This window comes from Canis lupus, chromosome 35 (genome assembly GCF_048164855.1).
Source record: "Canis lupus baileyi chromosome 35, mCanLup2.hap1, whole genome shotgun sequence".
In the NCBI taxonomy this organism is placed as follows: Eukaryota; Metazoa; Chordata; class Mammalia; order Carnivora; family Canidae; genus Canis; species Canis lupus.
Window position 1 is genome coordinate 5,681,489 of NC_132872.1, and position 21,949 is coordinate 5,703,437.

At 39.3% G+C, this 21,949-nt stretch overlaps 1 protein-coding gene across 6 annotated transcripts in view; it reads right to left on the reverse strand.

Moving 5' to 3' along the window:
* The window catches only part of LOC140625202 (protein mono-ADP-ribosyltransferase PARP15-like), a 45,135-nt gene that overhangs the window by 18,871 nt on the left and 4,315 nt on the right, over positions 1-21,949 (reverse strand). For 2 of the 6 annotated variants that reach the window (XM_072812514.1, XM_072812517.1), the window contains exons 2-5: positions 6,805-6,921; positions 3,351-3,587; positions 1,980-2,201; positions 508-586 (exon numbers count right to left, since the gene is read on the reverse strand). In XM_072812514.1, the coding sequence (XP_072668615.1) occupies positions 508-586; positions 1,980-2,201; positions 3,351-3,587; positions 6,805-6,921 (655 nt within the window). Of the gene's footprint in view, positions 1-507; positions 587-1,979; positions 2,202-3,350; positions 3,588-6,804; positions 6,922-7,473; positions 8,809-8,974; positions 9,085-15,406; positions 15,641-16,494; positions 16,721-21,949 lie in introns of those variants that run through there. The other 4 variants (XM_072812515.1, XM_072812513.1, XM_072812512.1 and 1 more) reach the window with 4 other exon arrangements.

Consider the following 21,949-nt stretch of genomic DNA (forward strand, 5'->3'; position numbering starts at 1 on the left):
TGAGCGTGGGGGGCTGACCAACCCTGTATGTCTCTCTTATAATGAAGACTGTCCCCATGGCAGGCCTTGATCTTGGAAACGCTGGCCATGCAAGGAGGGGAGGGGCCAGGGACAGCTGCTAGGGTACGTTGTTATGATATAAAAAATTGCAAAAAAAAAAAAATTGCTGCATGTGGATCCTGGCAGTGGAGGCTTCATCCACCCGGCCGCTCTGGACTCCCTGTACAAGTTCCCGCAATAAACCTATACCTCGATCAGTGTCTTTGGGTCTTTTCTTTGGCCTCACCAGACCATGGCCCACCCTAGAGTCTGCTGGGGTGCAGCAGCACAACATCCATATAATTTATTCTTTGTGTGCTCAGACAATGGAACATGCCCCACCACCTCCTTCATCACTGATTTGTGCCTCATGTGAATTCGCTTTGTCTCCTTCTATTGGACTTCAGCTACCACTGAAGAGCCACTAAACAGAGGGAAATATTTCTCAGCAGAACAACTTTGCCAGACCTTGGCTACCTCCAGCCATGAGATTCTTGTCCTCATTGGGATTAACACTTGACCATGTAGTGAACTTATCTAAAAATGCCTGGAAATAGAAAGAAATATGGTTACCGACTATAACAATGTTCTATAAATATATTAATCCAATTCTTTGGAGCAATGATCACCAGACATCATATTAGGAACAATAGTTCTCCCTATATTTCTCTCTTGGCCAGAGACTTTTTAATTATATGATTGCAGTTCAAACTAGGAATTTTCTCAATGAACTCCAGGGCTGATTTAGTTTATTTTGTGGAAAGGCCACAATTCTATCCCAAATGCCTGAGAGTAACTAAGAACTTAGGAAAGAACATTATAGTTGATATCTTGTTAAAGTGCTAATGTTAGTACCTTGTAGCAATAGCCCTTAAAGCCAGGTAACAAAAAGGTAATAATAACTACTCCTGCAACCAGTTTTGAGGTGTGCTATGTGCTAGACACCATGCAAAAACACTTCAAATACATCCTCTTTGAAGTCTCACAGCAACTCTGAGGAGTGTTCTTGTCACATTCACTTGACATGTGATAAAACTGAAATTCAGAGAAATGGCCTCCCTCAACCTTTAAGTGGCAAAACTGAGGGCAGGCCTGGTGGCTCAGCGGTTTAGCGCCGCCTTTGGCCCAGGGCCTGATCCTGGAGACCCGGGATCGAGTCCCACGTCGGGCTCCCTGCATGGAGCCTGCTTCTCCCTCTGCCTGTGTCTCTGCCTCTGTGTGTGTGTGTGTCTCTCATGAATAAATAAATAAAATCTTAAAAAAAAATAAATGGCAAAACTGAAATTCAAACCAAGCTGTACCTTTCTTCTTTGTACTTTTATATTGTTTGTGGTTTTGCTATAACCATGCACAATTTATGTAAAGTCAACATAACTTTTCAAGAATTAGAAACAGATTTTGGCACTCAGACTGGGCCAACCAACTAAGAACTGCATCTCTAGGAATGGGTGCACTTTACCAGGGCGATGTCAGTGGTTAAGTGCTTAGTACATGTACTTTGGCTGCTTCTCTACTACTGAATATTGTACTGCTATTTCTAGCTTTAGACCCTCATAGTCTTGGATAGACTGGTTTTATTCTATATCAAAAAAACAACACCTAAAGTCTTGAGGTTTCTCTTATCTGGTCTTTTCCCTATAAATAAAGCCATGATTTGGCTTTCATTCAGTGTTAAAATACCTGGGCCACTTTTATGCCACTAACTTTCTGCTTCTTCCTAAGAATTTATTAAGTACACAGTACCTTGTCTCTGGCTAAACTGTCTAGGAAGGACTGTGTCAGTCGTCAGTGTTATCTCATAGAATCATATAAAACCCCTCAACAGCAATCAATACTTATGGACAGAGAAGTGAAAACATTATTATTTACGGATCTATAAAGACATCTGGTTGCACTTAGGTTCACTTGCCAGAATGACTAGAAGAGACATGTCACCATACCTGAAGGGTTTCGTCATCACCTGGATATACCAGAAAGTGAACTTCTTGTAAGCTTTTCTGCCATAGACTGCTACTAAATCTGAACACTTCCGAAAGGATTAGTTCGGCAAAAATAGCTTTGGGAAAACTCAAACTTCCTGTTCCAATCATGGGAAATGTGATTGATGAAAAAGAGAACTCCTCTACAGTTGTCAAACATTTCTTGATTATATTTGCCATGATCTGAAATGTATAAAATACACTTGTATAAGTTAGGGCTGAGGTTTCCTCTGCTATTGTTGGCTATTGTCTGGGTTGAGAGAGTTAGAAAGAGGAAACAGAGGGGAGAGAACATTCCAGAGAGATTCCAACCCATGCAGGAAGGAGTCTCCAATAGTATGGGAATGGCTATATAAACAATGGTGTCTTATGGCAATCAAAAGCCATGTTTATGGACATTGGGGAGATGTTTGTATCAAGTTAAAAAAAAAAAGGATTAAAAAGGGGAAGGGAAAAAAATAAAAAGGGGAAGAGAATCTCAACTAAGAAACAAGTACGTATAAAATGGACTTGAAGAGAATATAATACAATGTTAACCAAATTTATCTCTAGGCGGCTGGATTATAATTTTTATTTTAGTCTTTATAGTTTCTGTAGTCTGTAATATACCATGTATTACTTCTGTATTCTGAAAAAAAAAAAAAAAGTTGGGAGTAGAGGTAAGAAGTCATCACAAGAAGAGCGATGACCGGGCAGTCCGGGTGGCTCAGTGGTTTGAGCGCCTGCCTTCGGCCCAGGGTGTGACCCTGGAGTCCCGGGATCAAGTCGCACGTTGTGCTCCCTGCATGGAGCTGCTTCTCCCTCTGCCTGTGTCTCTGCCTCTCTCTCTCTCTGTGTGTCTATCATGAATAAATAATTAAAATCTTTAAAAAAAAAAAAAAAAAAAGAAGAGCAATGACCCCCATTCTCCACCACAGCTCTGGCTGCCTCTCTTTGTTCTACTGAAAGATTATTACACTAATCTTCAGGTATCATCCCTGGAGAACCCCAAGGATTGTTACTACTTCCGAGGGTCAATTATTCTGAAATAACTGGTAGCTATCATGGACTGTTCGTGGAATGCAACAAATATTTCAATAAACAGACAAAGTTTGATCAATACTAGGCTTTCTCAACTTTGGCCAGAAAAGTCTGTGTTGTGGAGGCTGATGCATGCTTTGAAGGATGCTTAGCAGCATCCCTGGTCTCCACTTCCTAGTTATCAGTAACTGTGGCAACAAGCCAAATGTCCCCTGGGGAATAGATTCCCTTTTTTTGAGAACCACAGATCTCTACCGTGCCCGAAGATTACCAAAGCTACCAATGAAGTAGAGAACTAAGGATTTTCTCTACCTGCTGAGAAGACCCTGCTCCATTATCCCAGTGTGGTGCCACGACATGGAGAACGGCTTTGCAGTTCAGATTGCAGCCACTTGTCATGAATATGCTACCTACTTCCTCCTCTGTTCCCTGCCTGGTGGCATATAACTCTTTCTGGAGCTTTGGGCCAGCTTTCTGCAGAAGAGCCTGAGATAATGGTCCGCCTCCAAGTTGAAGATTCATGGGAACGGTGTTGACAATGACATCGGCCTTGAGGAAAACAGCAACAATTTGTTAGAGATTGAATCAATGAATCATGATTAACCAATTATGACTTGCCAAGTATTGTGGGGTAAGGCATAAGATGTGTTTTGTCTATTATACTGACCTGCCAGCCCTACCCTCAAGGAGCTTACGATCTGTTGTTAGTACTTAAATACCACAGTGAGTTGAGCTCCAAAACTTAGAAATTAAGGAAATACATCACCCGTTATTGTAATGTAATGACTCAGACTAGGGCTATGAAAATGAGCAAACCAGAGACCACCGGCAAAGAAGGAAAGTCAGAATGAAAGGTAGAAGCAGAAAAAGAAAGTTAGCCAGATGAGACAAAAACACAGACCTTGGAGAGAGACCGAGGAAGAGGGAGAAAGTTGCTTTTAGGCTGGCACTGAGAGTAATTGTTCAGACTTTATGAACATCCCTATAGAAAGAATGAGTCCATCTGCAGGATGGGTGGCATCTGGTCAGCACGGAAGGCCCTGACAAAGGAAGGTCACTGAGGTGAATGTAGGACTGCCTACATTCAAGCCTGTCCAGTGGTATCAAGAGTTCTCCAATGCCTGCCGAGGCCATCTCTTGGTGAGATGCCGTCATGACTTGAGGCCAGTAGATAGTAATATTCAATTCATCCAATTCCACTTACTCGGATTTCATATTCAAATTTGGAGAGGAGAATGCTTTGATCATGTGAATTTTGAGTATCCTGGTTCCTTAGGCAGCCCTTCTTCATTGTAAATTAAAAGGTATCTATGTCTTTGGGCCACATAACAGTTCTATTTCTCACTCTCATGGGTCCATCTCCATCTTACAGGAGATTAGTTAACATAAACTAATCTCAGGACCTGAGAAGTTCCCTGCAGGGACAAAAGTCAGTGAGCCTGCCAAAAAACCAAGATCCAGCCCACTTTCATCCCACTCTCTGCTTACTGATTCCGACACAGTTTGGAGAAGTAATATATTAACATGTAAAACAGTGAAATATTCTGAATGTTTAAATCAGTTCAAGATGATAAAAAGAAACTCTGTGTTAAAAATACAATTAGTAATTGCTATAGAATTTTTTAAAAGGCAGGAAGCCTTTAGGCTGGACTGGTGAGTAAAGTCTTTACAAAGAGGATAAGGCATGAAGCTGGGACAAGGAGAAAGAAGGCAGTAAGCATTCTAGGTAGGTGAATATTTAAGAAAACACAAAGACTTGAGAAAGGTCAGAAATCAGCCCACTTTAGCTAACAGAGCGTGTTAGCTAAATGGTGAGAGACGGGGCTGGAAAGAAATTTGGGGTCAAATGATGGAAGGCTCCAAAAGCTCACACTTTTTTTCAGACTTTATGCTACAGGCTGCAGGGAGCCCCTGAGAATAGGTACCTTGACAGGGTTGACACGAGTTTAATAACAGACTATGTAGTAAAAAGACCTCGTCTTTTTTTCCTCGTCTACAAGATGAGGGTACAGAAAATCTATCTCAACTAGATTGTAACACAACTTGGGTGAAGGGTAAAATTTGAAGTGGTCTGTTTTAAGTGGATAACAATGATAGATACCTTTTTTTTTTTTTTTTTTTTTTTGAGTTTTCACTATGTGCCAGGGAGGTGCTAAATGTTTTATGTGGATTATTTTATTTAAACCTCACAACAACCCTAATATCATCATCATCCATAGTTGTAGATAAGGATGAGTCACAGGGGGTGTTGACCAAGGTGAACGGCTGGTCAGTGGTAGAGTAGGATTTGAACTCTGTCTGAACGAGCTTTGGAGTTGGTCTGTGTAACCACCACACTGCGTCTACTCCTAAAGTGACAAAGAAACTTACTGTACTTGGATGTTACCCAGTTCTTTTCTGGTCTGAGTTCGCTCACCAAGCAATCTCCTGATAGGCAGCTACAGGGCCCTCCATGGCCCGTAGCCATGGCACTTGGCTTCCTTGTTGCAAATTAAAGAATTACAATTCCAATTTCATAAATAAGTCTTTTGAGTTTGATTAGTGCCAGTTTAAGTCTGGCTAGTACTAGAAGATTCAACTTTTCAACTTGAAGATTTGAGAACTAGGCCCTGAAACCATGTAACAAAGGAGCTTAAGGATTCTAGCCATTCTAAGAACATGAAGAAAGTGGTTGGATGCCTCCCTCCTGCTATCTCACTAGCTGCAGCAACGGCAAAGAATATTTCCAGTGGCTCATAAGCCATGAGTCTCTAAATTTCTCAGAAGAATTCTCTTTCCATTGATCTTGAGTGTATGCCATCTGAAGGTAAACACCAAGTGTCAAAATGGTGGAAACTACAGAATTCCGAAGAAGAATTCACATCAGTAATTCTCAGCCTTAGCTGCATATTAGAATCACTTGGAATTCTTTCAAAAACTACTGACCCCCTAGACCACATACCTGGTCAATTAAAATCAGATTTTCTAGGGGTGGGGTCTGGGCATTTGCATTTTTTTTTAAGATTTTATTTATTCATGAGAGACACGGGGTGAGGGGGGGCAAGAGAGAAGGAGAGAGAGGCAGAGACATAAGCAGAGGAAAAAGCAGGCTCCCTGCGGGGAGCCCGATGTGGGACTCCATCCCTGGACCCCAGGACCACGCCCTGACCCAAAGGCAGATGCTCAACCGCTGAGCCACCCAGGTGTCCCTGGGCACCTGTATTTTTAAAAGCTTCTCAGATGGTTCCGACGTGCAGCCAGGACTGAATACCATGGATGTTAACTCTAGATGGAATACAGGGCCTGTATCTCCTGCTAACTGGTGATTCCACGAGGGGAAATGCAATAGGAGTGAAGGCAGGCAAAAGCCAAGCTGAGCTTTTAGTACCCACTCTGGTAATATTTCTCCTTTCTCATTCTGCCTGTGTCTCAGAAAGTGCTCAGACAGGAGCAACGGGGTACTTTTGTAAAGGGTGATATTACAAAGTTATGTACAAATCTCCTCCCCATAAATGCTGATTGGAACAGAACTGGGTTGAAAGTAGGTCAAGATGAGTTACAGAGAAATAAAAGAGGTAGATGCCACGCCCGGGTTTGTGGTCAACTTGGTCAACTTCTTCACATGAGAACATGTGGAATACAGGGGAAAGTTAAGTATAGCCTGCTTGAACCTCAGGTAGGTTCAGCTCCTCAAATTTATAGGATCTTAATCTTTGACCTCAAATCACAGAACCAGTGAACTAGACCCCACTGTTTCTTATCGGATTTACTAAATAGCACCACTTACCTGGAAACAAATAACATCTCCACTTATCAACACGAGGTTTAGACCTTCTTTGGTTTGGGTTGAGGTTATCACATTTCTGTTTGAAAGACAATTCATCCAGCTGACTTGGTCTCTTGACTGTGGAGAAAACAGTAAAAGTATTGACCAGTCAATGCTATCTGGAGCCTTACTCACAGGTGCCCAAACAGAAAATAACTAGTAGATTCCACACCTCTCTAACTCAACTCATAATCCCACCCTAAGATTCAAAAGCAAATAATTTATTATCACAATTTTTGAGTACCAACTGTATTTAATACTCCATATGCCAGTGAGCTCTTTTTACTTATGCCCCCCAAGAATTCTAGATTAGTAGACCCTGCTGAGGGGAATAAGTAAAACCACCCATCACCCTTGCCTCCCAGGTAGGACTCACTCTACGTTTCCCCAGTGGGAGTAAGTGGTAACTGATTTAATAACACACCCTATCAGTATCTTTTACTTCCCTATTTAGATCATTTGCACTTGAATCCTGTCTCAAGTACTCTCCTGGGGAAACTCAAACTAAGACACACCCCTCAGTTCTCCACAATAAAGCATTTGTAGTTTGACTATTAATCAGCCAAAGAATTTTAAAACCAAAACCAAGCCAAAACCAAAACCCAGGTACAAAGAGATGAAACCACTTACTCAAAGTCAAAATATCAGCTGAGAAAGGCACCATCTGTGAATCTGCACAGACTCTAGGAAGACAAGCTGATCTTCCTGATGGTCATCTCACACTTAAACCCAGTGGTAAAAACATGGCGCACATCACCTCCCCCTGCCCATATACCTCATCATCCACACCCATGACAGACATTAATTGGTATCAACACTCTTTTTCAGTCAATCCAAGTAGAGGTTCAGAACCTTGCTCAACATAGAGCTCCAGGCAACAACTATTGTTTGATCAGAAGTAACCCATGAAATGAAATGTATTTTTCATGACTGATCTAACTCAAAAGGGTTATGAATTTTCTTTGCTTAAAACAGTCTTAGAGGGATCTGCGGGTGGCTCAGCGGTTTAGCGCCTGCCTTCGGCCCAGGGCGTGATCCTGGAGACCCAGGATCAAGTTCCACATCGGGCTTCCTGCATGGGGCCTGCTTCTCCCTCTGCCTGTGTCTCTGCCTCTCTCACTCTCTGTGTCTCTCATGAATAAATAAATAAAATCTTAAAAAAAAAAAAAATCTTAGAGAATTTTCCACACTCTACTCTCTATAACAAATAGAAAACCCCAGAAGGACCGGGAATGGGCTCCTTGAGCAGTCCTTTTCCCTATACTCTCCTGCATGTACTCTGGTATGTTTGGTGCAAGCATTATTAATGGCCTCCCATCCTGAGAAATCCTTGGGTATAGACTCTCTCAAAGCACTGATATAAAGACCAGAAAACCTTCTAGAAGAACCAGCCACATTCTCTGTCAAATTTTGTTTTTTCATTTTCAGTGTTATGGTTGGTGTCTTTAATTGGACTCTTTTCACATCCTCCAAACAACCTGTTATTATGATCATCTCCTTGAATATATCAGACTCAATCAAAATAAAAAACAATCTATGTTGTTTTTTATGTCTTCCCATGCTGTTGGCTTCACATTCAATTTGGTGATTTGATATTTAGAAATTATATGGCAGAAGTTTTTAGAAAAGTCCCCATTCCAAGTCTTGATGACATTGATCTTTGTCTTTCCTTGGGTTCAGTCGCCACAGATCTGAATGTTACCTCTAGCTCCCTTTCAGCTGACTTGGGGCCATGTTACCTCACAGTGACACTTTCCCTTTTGTAATTTATCATTCCAATCAGGTGATGCTTCTTCTGCAAGATCTTCCATATGAGAGGATCCAGAGCCACTAGAAATGGTGCAGCCAACTTTCTCAGGGGCTTCTCCTTTCTGTGCAAGGCTAGGCCCAAAGTCACATAATATGGAAACACAGAGATGGGCCTTTCATTGAAGACAAGCTCTTTGGCCAAGTAGGTGTCCACCACTAAAATAAAGTAAAAGGTAAGGATTCAGACAAAATCTTTAGTATAAAAAGAAGTCCTGAAACTAATGAGACTCTGAAATGTAGAATGTCTGCCTAAAATAGTACCACTGTCAGGCAGCTCAATGAAAGATGTGATATTCATGAATGCAATGGAGTTAATCCTCACCTAATGGAATAGATCTATCCCAATAATGTTTACTTTGCAGTGAAGGTTTGTACAAGTAATCTGATTTTCCCATTAACATTCATTATATTATTGGAGAGGTGATATTTTTTCTGGAAAAAAGAGAAAAACAAGACTCTGGTTCTTAAAGATTCAATAAATGCACACAATTATGCATGAGCAATTAAAAGCTAACTGTTAAAAGTAAATACGACATTGGGGTATCTGGGTAGTTCAGTCAGTTGGGCGTCTGACTCTTGATTTTGGCTCAGGTCATGATCTCAGGCTTATGAGATGGAGCCGTGTGTCAGGCTCAACATTCAGCAAGGAGTCTGCTTGAGATTCTTTCCCTCTGCCCCTCCCCCTGCACTCTCTCATACAAAATAAATAAATTAATTAAAAAAAAAGAAGTAAATACAATTTTTTAAAAGGAAGAGTTATAATAGTAAAAGACATTAAAAACAATTGTGTGCTGTAACCAAAAAAAAAGTAATAAAATTAGGTCTGATTCCCAGAAGCAGAGCTTGAGATAAGGATTCATGTGCAACTGAATTGCTAAAGTTGTACCCTCAGGAGAAACACGTAGGAAGTAAGAAATAAAGACAGAGAATGGGGTTCAGGTTAAAGCTGGCTTCTGACCGATCCTGCAAGGGACTCTGGAGTACATAAATTGCATCACATTGTTGTCCCAACCTTGAGACGGGGAGCTGGGATTTTATACCTCCCCACCAGCCGGTTATCTGTCTGTGGGTCATCCTGGTTGGGTGATGAATGTAAATTCCCAGGCACCTCCAGTCTCCAGACCGCTAGTCTCTTGAAGACAATCCCTCTGGAGAAGGTTGTAAGTGTGAGTCTTTCCCAGCTATACTTTAGCAGTTGGATTATGGGTGAACCTAATAAATAAAAGAGGCCCTGGGACATCTGGAGAAGCATCAAAGGAAAGGAAAGACACTCAAGGAGGTCCAAAGAGTAACTGCACAAGTTTGAGAGAAAGAGTATGTGGCACAGTAGCTAAGTCATAGAGAAATATCTAAGGAATTTTGATGGATGATAAATTCTGTATAAGTCAACAGTGATGTAGCTATTTAAGAAGAAAAAAATAAAGGTCACCAAACGCTGGGAAGAAGAAGGAGCTACAGGAACTCTCATTCACTGCTGGTGGGAATGCAAAACGGTACAGCCACTTTGGAAGAGAGTCCGGCAGGTTTTTTTTTCTTTTATTTTTGGCAGTTTCTTATAAAACTAAACATACTCTTACTATATGATCCAGCGCCTGTGCTTTGTGGTATTTACCTAAATGAGTCGAAAATTTATGTCCACACAAAACCTGCACATGAGTGTTTATAGCAGCCATATAGCTTAATTCATAATTGCCAAAATTTGGAAGCAACCAAGATGTCCTTCAATAAGTGAATGGAAAATAATGGGCGTGATGCCTCCATAAAATAGAATATTATCCAGAGATAAAAGAAATGAGTCATCAAGCTACCAAATGCCTATTACTAAGCAAAGGAGCCCATCTGAAAGGGTACATGTTCTAGGAGTCCAACCGCATGGCATTTTGAAAAAGGCAAAACTCTGGAAACAGTAAAAAACATCAGGGATCCCTGGGTGGTGCAGTGGTTTGGCGCCTGCCTTTGGCCCAGGGCGTGATCCTGGAGACCCGGGATCGAATCCCACATTGGGCTCCCTGCAGGGAGCCTGCTTCTCCTCTGCCTGTGTCTCTGCCTCTCTCTCTCTCTCTCTGTGACTATCATGAATAAATAAATAAAAATATTAAAAAAAAATCAGTGGCTGCCTGCAGTTTGGAGGAGGGAGGGGAGGAGGGATAAATCGGTGAAGCACCGGGGATTTTCAGGGCACTGAAATTATTCCAGTCTTTGAGGACACATGACGTCATGCATTGTCAGAACCCAGAGAATCATTCAACCAGAGTGAACTCTAATATAATGGACTTTAGTTAATAATAATGTAGCAATACTTTTTCATCAGTTGTAACAAAGGTACCACACTAATGCAAGAGGTTAGTATGAGGGAAAACTGTGGGTAGAAGGAATTCTCCTTACTTCCCGCTCAATTGTTCTGTAAACCTGAAACTGCTCTAAAAATAGTCATTCATTTTTAAAAAGGTAGTAATGAGATTTGGGGCTATAAGAAGAAAAACATGATAACGAGAATATGCATAATGAATAATAATCCTATTCTACTTTTCACTGGTGAAAACCGGCAATGCCTGGGGTATTGTATTTTGTTCAAGGTACAAAACTTTGCAAAGGGATTATGAAAATAGCTATGGTGTTCAGGAGAGGAAAAGTGAAGCTGTGAAAGGACTCCAAACCGCATCACATGAGGATATATAAAAGGAACTGAATCTATAATTTGCAGAAGTAGGGGATCCCCGGGTGGCTCAGCAGTTTAGCACCTGCCTTGGGCCCAGGGTGTGATCCTGCGGGCCTGGGATCGAGTCTCACATCGGGCTCCCTGCATGGAGCCTGCTTCTCCCTCTGCCTGTGTCTCTGCCTCTCTCTCTCTCACTGTGTGCCTATCATAAATAAATAAAAAAATAAATAAATAAATAAATAAAATAAAAAAAAATAAAAAAAAAATAATTTGCAGAAGTCCAAATAATAGGTAGGATGGAATGCAGGGAGCTACACATAATAGTTGTCCTTAAACATCCAAAGGACTATCTTATAAAGGATTTATTTCTACAACTCTATAAGGAAGAACAAGATAATAAGTAAAACATGTTTGGGCTTCATACATTGCTAAATTTCTTTTTTTTTTTTTTTTTTTTTTTGTGATTAGAACTGCCCTAAGGTGGAATGGATCAACTTGGGGGACATTGAGTTTGCAGCCAAGCAGACTTAGTAGTCTGGTTTTACATCTAAGCCAACTATTTTGCTTTGGGGGAGCAGGGGGAGGTTTTTTTTTCTAAATTAAATTCACTAGCCTATTTTCAAATTCATGTTATCCAGCAGAAATAGTTTATTATAATCCTTTTATGTCAGAAGTCGTAACAGTATCAAAATGAGGGCACTGAACTATTATTCAAACACCACTTAATAATAACACTTTCCCCTGTAGCCGCTGAGACATATAGCTATGGAAAGCATGATTCACATCGAGTATTTATCACCAAATTAGTAATTTGTGTTTTCCATTCTTTCTTATTTTGATAATTATAGCTTTACTGCTTGAATACCCATTCATTATATGTCAGTTTACAAATATTATCTTACTTAATTTAACCTTCACAGTGACCCTGTGAGATAGATTTTATCTCCACTTTTTAAAGTGAGGAAACAGGAACAAGGAAGTAACATTGCCACACTATCCAGCTAGTAAATTAGAGGATTTAAATCTATATCTTTGGAGGGTGCCTGGCTGGCTCAGTCGGTTAAGGATTTGACTCTTAATTTCTGCTCAGGTCATGATCTCAGGGTCATGAAATTGAGTCCTGTATTGGGCTCCACGCCCATGGAGCCTGCTCAAGGTCATTCTCTCCCTCTATTTCTCTATCCCCCTCCCTGCTCATTCACTTACTCTCTGTCTCAAATAAATAAATAAATAAATAAATAAATAAATAAATAAATAAAATCTTTAAAATATATACACACACACACACACACACACACACACACACATACCTTCGGGATTCTAAAGGCCAGTGGTCCTCTATTTCTATATAGAAGGCTTAGGTGTGACAATCTGACTAGAAGCAAAGAGTAAATGGAACTTGTCTTGAAGCTGCATTTTCTTGGATTGTGTAAGTAAGAGGGCAGCTAATGATCCCTACCTCCTGGTAATCGCACCTTTGAATATTTTCCTTCCATATTGTATCAGAGTTGGTCTCTGTGACCAACAAAATATGGCACAAGTGATACCACAGCACTTCTGCGGCTAGACAAAAAAGGCACTGCAGCCCTCTCCTCCCCCTCAGATAACTCAGTCTGGGGGCAGCCAGCTGCCAAGTCGTGAACAGCCATATGGAGAGGCCCTCAAGGCAAGGAACTGAGGCGGCAGTTATGTGAGTGGACTTAGAAGAAACTCTCCAGTTCTCATCAAGCCTTCAGATGACTGCAGCCCCAGTGAACAGGTTGTAACCTCAGGAGAGATCCTCGACCAGAATCACCCAATTAGGCTGCCCCCAAATTACTGGCCTTCAGAAAGTATGAGACAGCAAACGTTTGCTATGTAAAGCATACTAAATTTGGTATGCTGCAATAGAAAACTAACACAGATTCTATGCTTATTTTGGATGGCTTGAAGGGCAGGCTGGTGGAGATAGTGGCGACAAGGTTAAAACCCCTGTTTCCTAACCCTTTGTGTCAAAGTCATTGCTGAAAGCCAACCTCTAATGACTATGCCAGGAATATACATTTTTAAGGCCTTAACAAAAAATTAAAAACAAAAAGCAAAACAAACAAAAAAACCCCCTCAAAACCTAACCAAACAAAACCAAAATAGAATAGAGTGTGTCAGCTCCTTAGCAAGAAATAAGTGTTGTAGCAAAACTTTTTTTCCAAACTGCAACAAATGTTTTTGTTTTTTATATAAGGTATGGGTTGAGATATAAAATATATTTTTTATGGTACACTGTGGTTTACAAAAAGTTTGTAAACTTTCATTGTACTCTATATCACTCTGCCTCCACTGCTGGCTCCTTTAGCTCACAATGGATGGAGTGCAGGCTGAGGCTCTTAGCTATCCCACCCTGCACATGTTATCTCCAGAGACACTGAATATGTATGCTTAGACATTAACTACTTACCAGAGTATAACCATAACAAACTGTTTTTAAAAAATAGCTCTTCATATGTCAACACTAGCATTAAAGACTGGGTGACAAGTAAGCGAGAGATATTTTGCAGCTTTGGGAGGTTGGTATAAGTCCTAAGAATGATAGTTTTAAATGTAGAAGTCTACTACCAAATGTTTGGCTTCTCACAAAATACCAATTAAAAATGTCCAGTAGTATCTATTCCTTGCTGTATGAAGAATCAGATATTATTTCAGCCTGGTCCTAACACTATTAGCTTCTTAAACCACTACTGAAAGCTGAACTCCTTTTCTCTCCAGAGAGCATCTCAATTTCTAGCTTTCCTGACTGGTTTCCTTCGAAGCTCTAAGAGGAAGATCCTAATTTCTGCCTCTCTTCTCTAGACTTCATTCATTCCCCCCCTCCTCCCCCCCAGTCTTCTATCCCCACCAAGAGTTTCAGGGAGACTTTTTGGCTTCATCAACACTTCCTAAGGATCAAAGTTGGGAGAGGAGATGTGCGGGTGAAGTATGGCCATTAAAAACGGTATTTATTTGGTCATATTATCTAAAATATAAACTGTTTTTGTGGTATAGGTTCTTTGGGAGATTGTTACCACCATTAAAATGGTTCATTTAATTTTCTAAATTCTTATTGTGTTCTTTGAGGAGTAATGAGATTCTAAATACATCTTGAAGGTAGAATGAACAGGGTTTCTTAAAGGACTGGGTATGGGATATGAGAAACTCCCGGGTTTTGAACTGAGCAACTGGGAGGATGGAGTTGCCATCTACTGAAATGGGAAAGCCTGTGGATAATGCAGATGGTGGTGTAGGGTGAGGAGGACGGGGAGTTTTGTCTTGAACATGTTATATTTATGTCATATACTTTTAGACAATCAGATGAAGAAGTCTAGGAGGCAGTAAGTATAGACATGGGAGTTCATGAGACAGTCTTGACTGCAGATATGAATTAAGAGGCGTGGATACATAGTATATAAAGCCACTAGATTTCCAAGGAATTGAGTGAAGATAAAAAGGAGAAGAGAACTGAGCTCTGCATTAAGAGTTGAAGAAAAGAAGGTAAATGAAAGAATAGGAATGAGCAGCTACTAAGGTAGAAGCAAAACCAAAATGTGGCATCCTAGCAGCAAGTGAAGAAAGTGCATTTAGAAGGAGACATTGATCACTTTGTCGGATGCTACTAAGAGATCGAGTAAAATGAGGATTGAAAAGTGGTTAGTGAGTTTAGCAACATAGAGGCCATTGGTGATCTTGACAAGAGCAATTTTGATGGAATGATGGAGGTAAAAGCCTCTTCTAGACAAATCGATTTAAGAGAGTAAGAAGAGAGGAAATGGGGATGAGTAATGACAAATTTTTTGAGAAATTTTCCTGCAAAGGTAAACAAAGACATGAACCAGTAACTACAGAGAAATTAAGATCAAGAGAAGTTTTGTTGTACGTTTTTTTGTTACTGCACAAAAACTATTCTTTTGGCTGGGTCTTCAGAGACCTGTTCAAAGCCTTGAGTTAAATCATGGTATATTCCAGTAAGAATGAGTAGCTTTGATGGATTTCCTAAACACTTGTGTGGTCTCTACTTTAACTTCATTTATGCATGAAATGGTTAATAATAACTGTAAAGGTCAAGAAAGAAGAGAAATTGATTACCTTTGTAGTTAGAAAACTCAACCAGGGATGACCTCTCTTCTGGGAAAAGCTGCACATCGGTTACCCTTTCTCTTCCATTTGTGGGGTTTTCAAAAAATTGTTATGTAACTGTTATCCACATGAGGCAGCAGATTTTCAACCCTAATGGTTCGTTCAGTTCCAGAAGTCTTGGGAAAATCTGAAATTGCTGAACTCTATTGTGTCCAACACAAACGTTAACAGATGTCCTGACATCTACAAATAAAAATCAGTTTATTGGTACTATAATTTCATTTCATGGCAAAAGAAAACAGATTTTAAGAAATAATTTGATTTAGAGGCTATAACTAAGAACTAAAATTTATATACTATATTTCTACATAAATTTACATTTCACGGTGACAACTTCAACCTATCCCACATGGCTTACTGGGAGTGCATGAGTACACAGCTCTCATTAATGGTGGCCTCCAGTTAAGACCATTTTGGGAACATGGATCAACAGCTACCTTTCTAAATGAAATCAGATATGTGCAGCCACTTTAAGCTGATAATAATGATGATGATGATGATTATAAAACAATATTGTTTTCTAAATCTAATTTCTCTCTTCCCCCCTACCTTATTTCACCTTATCTCAGTCTCTTTGGACATGTCATTGTCATACAAATAAACTCCTATAACTATTAAGCTCACAGGAGATTTGGGGGCACATTCACAGTGGTTAAGAAAATACACTCAGAAGTAAGAATATCTAATTTGGAATTCTGATTCAAATACTTACTAGCTGTGTGACCGTGACCAAGTCATTTAATTTTCTCTAAACCTAGATTTCTTCATCTGTAAAACAGGGATAATAATGTACTGTCTCATAGTGCTACTTGAGATGAAGTAAGTAAAAGCTTAGCATAGTGCTTAGCATAGAGCAAGGCACTTGATAAATGTTAGGTATTAGTAGTACTGAAAGTAATAATATGTAATCCCTTGGCAATTGTCTTACTGAGAGAGCGCAACTTTTAATCAAAACCCACTGTGGGATGCCTGGAATCTCAAAGTAGGATACAACCACAATTTGCAAATGAAAGGTTAATAGATAATGTCTGTCTTACCAGTATTTTTCAAGAAAAGTCATGACAGCAACTTGAGTATTGGTCATTCCACCCTGAAGTCACCATTGGCTTCTGACAGGTCACTGACTCCACAAGCAAGGAAAGTACATTCTCAGTCATGGGGTCTTGGATATTGTGAAATACAACCAAAAGGGATGCTTGTGAATGGTCTTTTGAAAATTCATCTATTTCATCCACTTCCAATTCATCCATTTGATCCACTCTTCTGAAAAGTATTACTTTTGTACTGAGGTCTTCCAACTTAGCAATTTTTAGAGACAGAAATACTTAAGATGTTAGTTTTCATATCTGCTTTAAGATCTGAAAAGATTTGGCCTTTATATTACTTTCTGATGTTTTAAATGCTTTGGAAGGAAAGAGATTTAACTCATTGCCCTATGAAAGAAAGAAAGAAAGAAAGAAAGAAAGAAAGAAAGAAAGAAAGAAAGAAAGGAGAAAAAAATCATAATTCTGGCTAAATGATAGTATAAAGTTAAACATTATTCTTTGTAAAATCAAGTTTACCCACCAAATCACAGGGGAAAAAAATAACAAACATGACAATAAATGATAACACTCATCCACTGACATAAATTTCTAGAGCCACAACTTATTACTGAAAAGAAAGAAGTTTCTGTTACTATATAATGAAAGGGCATTCTACAGATAACCAAAATAAAAAACGCTGCATTTTCACAAAGAAGATTGGGTATGGGGTAGCCATTTATGGGGAAAATAGAGATTATTATTTTAATTTTTCATTGTTTTTAACCCTTGGAAGAAAACTAAAGAAACTTTAAGCATGATAAAGAAGCTTACTTTGAACTCAGAAGTTAACAGTATTTACAGTGAAGAAACAGGTCAGTCACTTTCCTTAGAAGTAATGAAAAAAAAAAAACTAAAACTAAAAATGTACTCTGTTATAATTTCTATTTCACATATTTTTCAGAATTCTTCTGGGTCATAAAAATAAGGTGGCCAAAAGAAATGAGGATAAATTTAGAAATGGAAAAGATACCAAAAAAGTCATTCTTTTTTTTTTTTTTAAGATTTTATTTATTTATTCATGAGGGACACAGAGAGAGAGAGGAAGAGACACAGGCAGAAGGAGAAGCAGGCTCCATGCAGGGAGCTGGACTCCAGGATCCCGGGTCTCCAGGATCTCACCCTGGGCTGAAGGCGGGGCTAAACCACTGAGCCACCCGGGCTGCCCCAAAAAAGTCATTCTTTACAAATACTACACCCACATACTGTGAACATTTTTTGAAATCATCAACACCATCAAGTAAGTGAAAAGACATGGGTGCCTCAGTAGCTCAGGTGGTTGGGTATCTGCTTTGTGGCTCAGGTCATGATCCCAGGGTACTGGGATGGACTCTGCATTGGACTCTGTGCTCAGTGGGGCATCTGCTTCTTCCTCTGCCTCTGTCCTTCAGTCTGCTCATGCTCCCTCTCTCTTTATCTCAAAGAAATAAATAAAATCTTAGGGGAAAAAAAGATGGTAAAAAGACAACTCACAGAATGGGAGAAAAGATTTGCAAATCATAGTTGATAAAGGACTTATATCTAGAATATATAAAGAACTCTTACAACTCAACAACAACAAAGAAGCAAATAATCCAATTTAAAAATAAGCAAAGGATTTGAATAGACACCTCTCCAAGGATGATAAACACATGGCCAGTACATAATAAAGTGTTGAACATCATTAGTCATTTAGAAAATGCAAATCAAAATCACAATGAGATATCACGTCACATCTACTAGAGTAAGTAAAATTTTAAGAGCTGGACGATAACAAGTGTTGGCAAGGATATGGAGAAATTGGAATCCTCCTATCTTGCTGGTGGGAATATAAAATGGTACAACTACTTAGGAAAACAGTTTTGCAATTTTTCAAAAAGTGAGAGTTACCATATGACCCATATGTTTTACACCCAAATATGAATATACCCAAGAGACGTGAAACGTATGTCCACAAAAAAATTGTTCACAAATGATATGGACAGAATGTTTGTGTACCCCCAAAATTCAGGTGTTCAAGTCCTAATTCTTAGGTGATTGATGGTATCTGGAGATGGGGTCAGATGGGAACTAATTAGGTTTAGATGAGGTCATGAAAGTGGAACCTATGTGAAAGGATTAGTGTCCTTATAAGAAGATGAAAAGACCAGAGCTCTCTTTTTGCCATGTGAGAAAATAGCAAGAGGGAGTCATCTGCAAATCAGGAAGAGGGTCCTCACCAAGAACACTATCATGCTGACATCCTGACCTCACACTTCCAGCCTCCAGACTATGAGAAATAAGTGTTAAGTCACCCAGTCTATGGTATTTGTTCTAGCAGCCCACTTGACTGAGACAACAAATGTTTACAGTAGCATTATTCATAATAGTCAAAAAGTAGAAATATGGGCAGCCCTGGTGGCTCAGCGGTTTAGCGTCGCCTTTGGCCTGGGCCATGATCCTGGAGTCCTGGAATCAAGTCCCACATTGGGCTCCCTGCATGGAGCCTGCTTCTCCCTCTGCCTGTGTCTCTGCCTCTCTCTCTCTCTCTCTTTGTGTCTCTCATGAATAAATAAATAAATTAAATATTATAAAAAAATAAAAATAAAATAAAAAATAAAAAGTAGAAATAACCAAATGTCTATCAATTGACCAATGGATAAATAAAAAGTAGTATATCCATACAATGGCATATTATCTGACAATGAAAAGTAACAAAGTTTTGATATTTTTTTTTTTAGTTTTGATATGTTCATCAACATTGATAACCTTGAAAACATGTTAAGTAAAAGAAATCAGTGGCAAAAGGCCACATACTATATGATCCTATCTATATGAAATGTCCAAAATAATTAATGTCACAAAGACTGAAGTATATTAGTAGTTACCAGGGTCTGTGGGGAGGAGAGAAAGGGGAATGACTGCAAATGCACGTTGGAGTTTCTTTGGGATGATAAAAATTTCTAAAAATAGATAATGGGGGGATCCCTGGATGGCTCAGCGGTTTAGTGCCTGCCTTTGGCCCAGGGCGTGATCCTGGAGTCCCAGGATCGAGTCCCTCATCGGGCTCCCTGCATGGAGCCTGCTTCTCCCTCTGCCTGTGTCTCTGCCTCTCTCTCTGTGTCTCTCATGAATAAATAAATAAAATCTTTAAAAAAAAATAATAAAAATAAAAATAGGTAATGGTAAACAATGTGAATATACTAAAAAACCACTGAATTGTACCCTTTTAAAGAGTGAATTTTATGGCATGTAAGATATCTCAATAAAACTCTTATTAAAAAACAAGAATCAATAAATCAATTCTTAGAGAAAATGTAGATAAGAACATATGAGATCACTTTAAGAGAATTACTAAATATCAGTGGCAAAAATAAAGTCTCGATATTCTCTGCCTTTGCATAAATACATTACAAATGACAATACTCTCCAAGTTATAGATATACAAAATCTCTTAATTCAAGTCCAGTTAAGATACAACATGGTAATTTATAAAATTTGACAAAATGAGGGGTGCCTGGTGGCTCAGTCATGATAGGAAGTCCTGGGAGCAAGAGCCCTGCCTCTTGCTCTCTGCTCAGCGGGGAGTCTGCTTCTTCCTCTCCCTGCTCATGTGCACTGTCTCTCTCTCTCTCCCTCGCTCATTCCCTCTCTCAAATAAATAAACAAAATCCTTTTAAAAAATAAAATTTGACAAAATGAAAGCAAAATGTATTTTTTAAAAAAAGGCAATACCAAATGAAATGATAAGGGACTTGGCATGTTATACTTCATTTTATATATATATATATATATATATATATATATATATATATATAATTTTTTATTTTTAAAAGATTTTATTTATTTGAGAGAGAGAGAGTGTATGTGAGAGTGAGAGCATGAGCAGAGTGAAGGGCAGAAGGAGAAGCAGACTTCCCACTGAGCTGGGAGCTTGATCTGGGACCCTGGGATCTGACCCAAGACAAAAGCAGATGCTTAACCGACTGAGCCACCGACGCCCTTCAGCATGCTACACTTTAAAATGCAGTCTTCCACAGACTAGTAGAAAATATTTGAAAAGACATAACTGATAAAAAACAAACAAACAAACACACACACCAAAACTGTTATCTGAAAATATAAAGAATTCTTACAATCCAACAATAAGAAAACAACCTGATTTTATTTATTTTTATTTTTATTTATGTATGATAGTCACACAGAGAGAGGGAGAGGCAGAGACACAGGCAGAGGGAGAAGCAGGCTCCATGCACCGGGAGCCCGACGTGGGATTCAATCCCGGGTCTCCAGGATCGCGCCCTGGGCCTCAGGCAGGCGCCAAACCTCTGCACCACCCAGGGATTCCTCAACAACCTGATTTTAAAGTGGGCAAAATATCTCAACAGACACCTCACCGAGAAAATATACAGATGGTAAATAAGCATATGAAAAGATGCTCAACATCTTAAGCCTTTGGGGAAATGCAAATTAGAATAACAATGAGCTACCACTACACACCTAGTGGAATGATAATACCAAATGCAGGCAAGGGATGTAGAGCAATAGGTACTCTCTTATGTAGCTGGTAGGAATGAAAATGATATTCACTTTGCAGGACAGTTTGATGGTTTCTTCCCAAGCTGCTTGGGAAGTTACCCAAAGCAGGAATCATGCTGCTTGGTAGTTACCCAAAAGAGTTGAAAATTTATGTCTACACAAAAACCTACACATGGTTGATTATAGCAGCTTTATTCATAACTGCCAAAATTTGGAGGCGACTAAGATGTTCTACAACAGATAAATAGATAAGTATATGGTACATTCAGACATGGAATATTATTCGATGCTAAAAATAAATGAACTCTCAAGCCATTAAAAAACATGGAGGAAACTTGTATGTATATCACTAAGAGGAACAAGCCAATCTCAAAAGGCTAACGTATGATTCCAACTATATGACATTCTGGAAAAGGCAAAAAACTATGGAGACAGTAAAAAGATCAGTGGGTACCAAGGAATAGAGGAGAGGGAAGGATGAACAGCAGAGCCCAGGATTTCTAGGGCAGTGAAACTGTTCTGCAGGATGCTGTAATGGTGGATACATGTTATTAAACATTTGTCAAAACTCATTGAACGTACAACACTGAGATTAAACTCTAATGTAAACTATGAACTTTGAGTGATAATAATGCATCGATGTAGATTCACCAATTCTAACAAATGTACCATTCTGGTGTGAGATGTTGACAATAGAGGAGTTGGTGGGGAGGAGGTGGTATATGGGAACCTTCTGTACCTTCCACCCAATTTTTTAAAATGCATCATTAAGTAGTAATTATAAACCTAATAGTTCTAAATTAAGAATAGATGATATGACAAAAGTACAACAAAAATTCCAGATATAAACCTTAATCCATCAAAAAGCCTAACATGAAGTATTAAGGGGAATAAGAAAGTGAAGAGATGAATG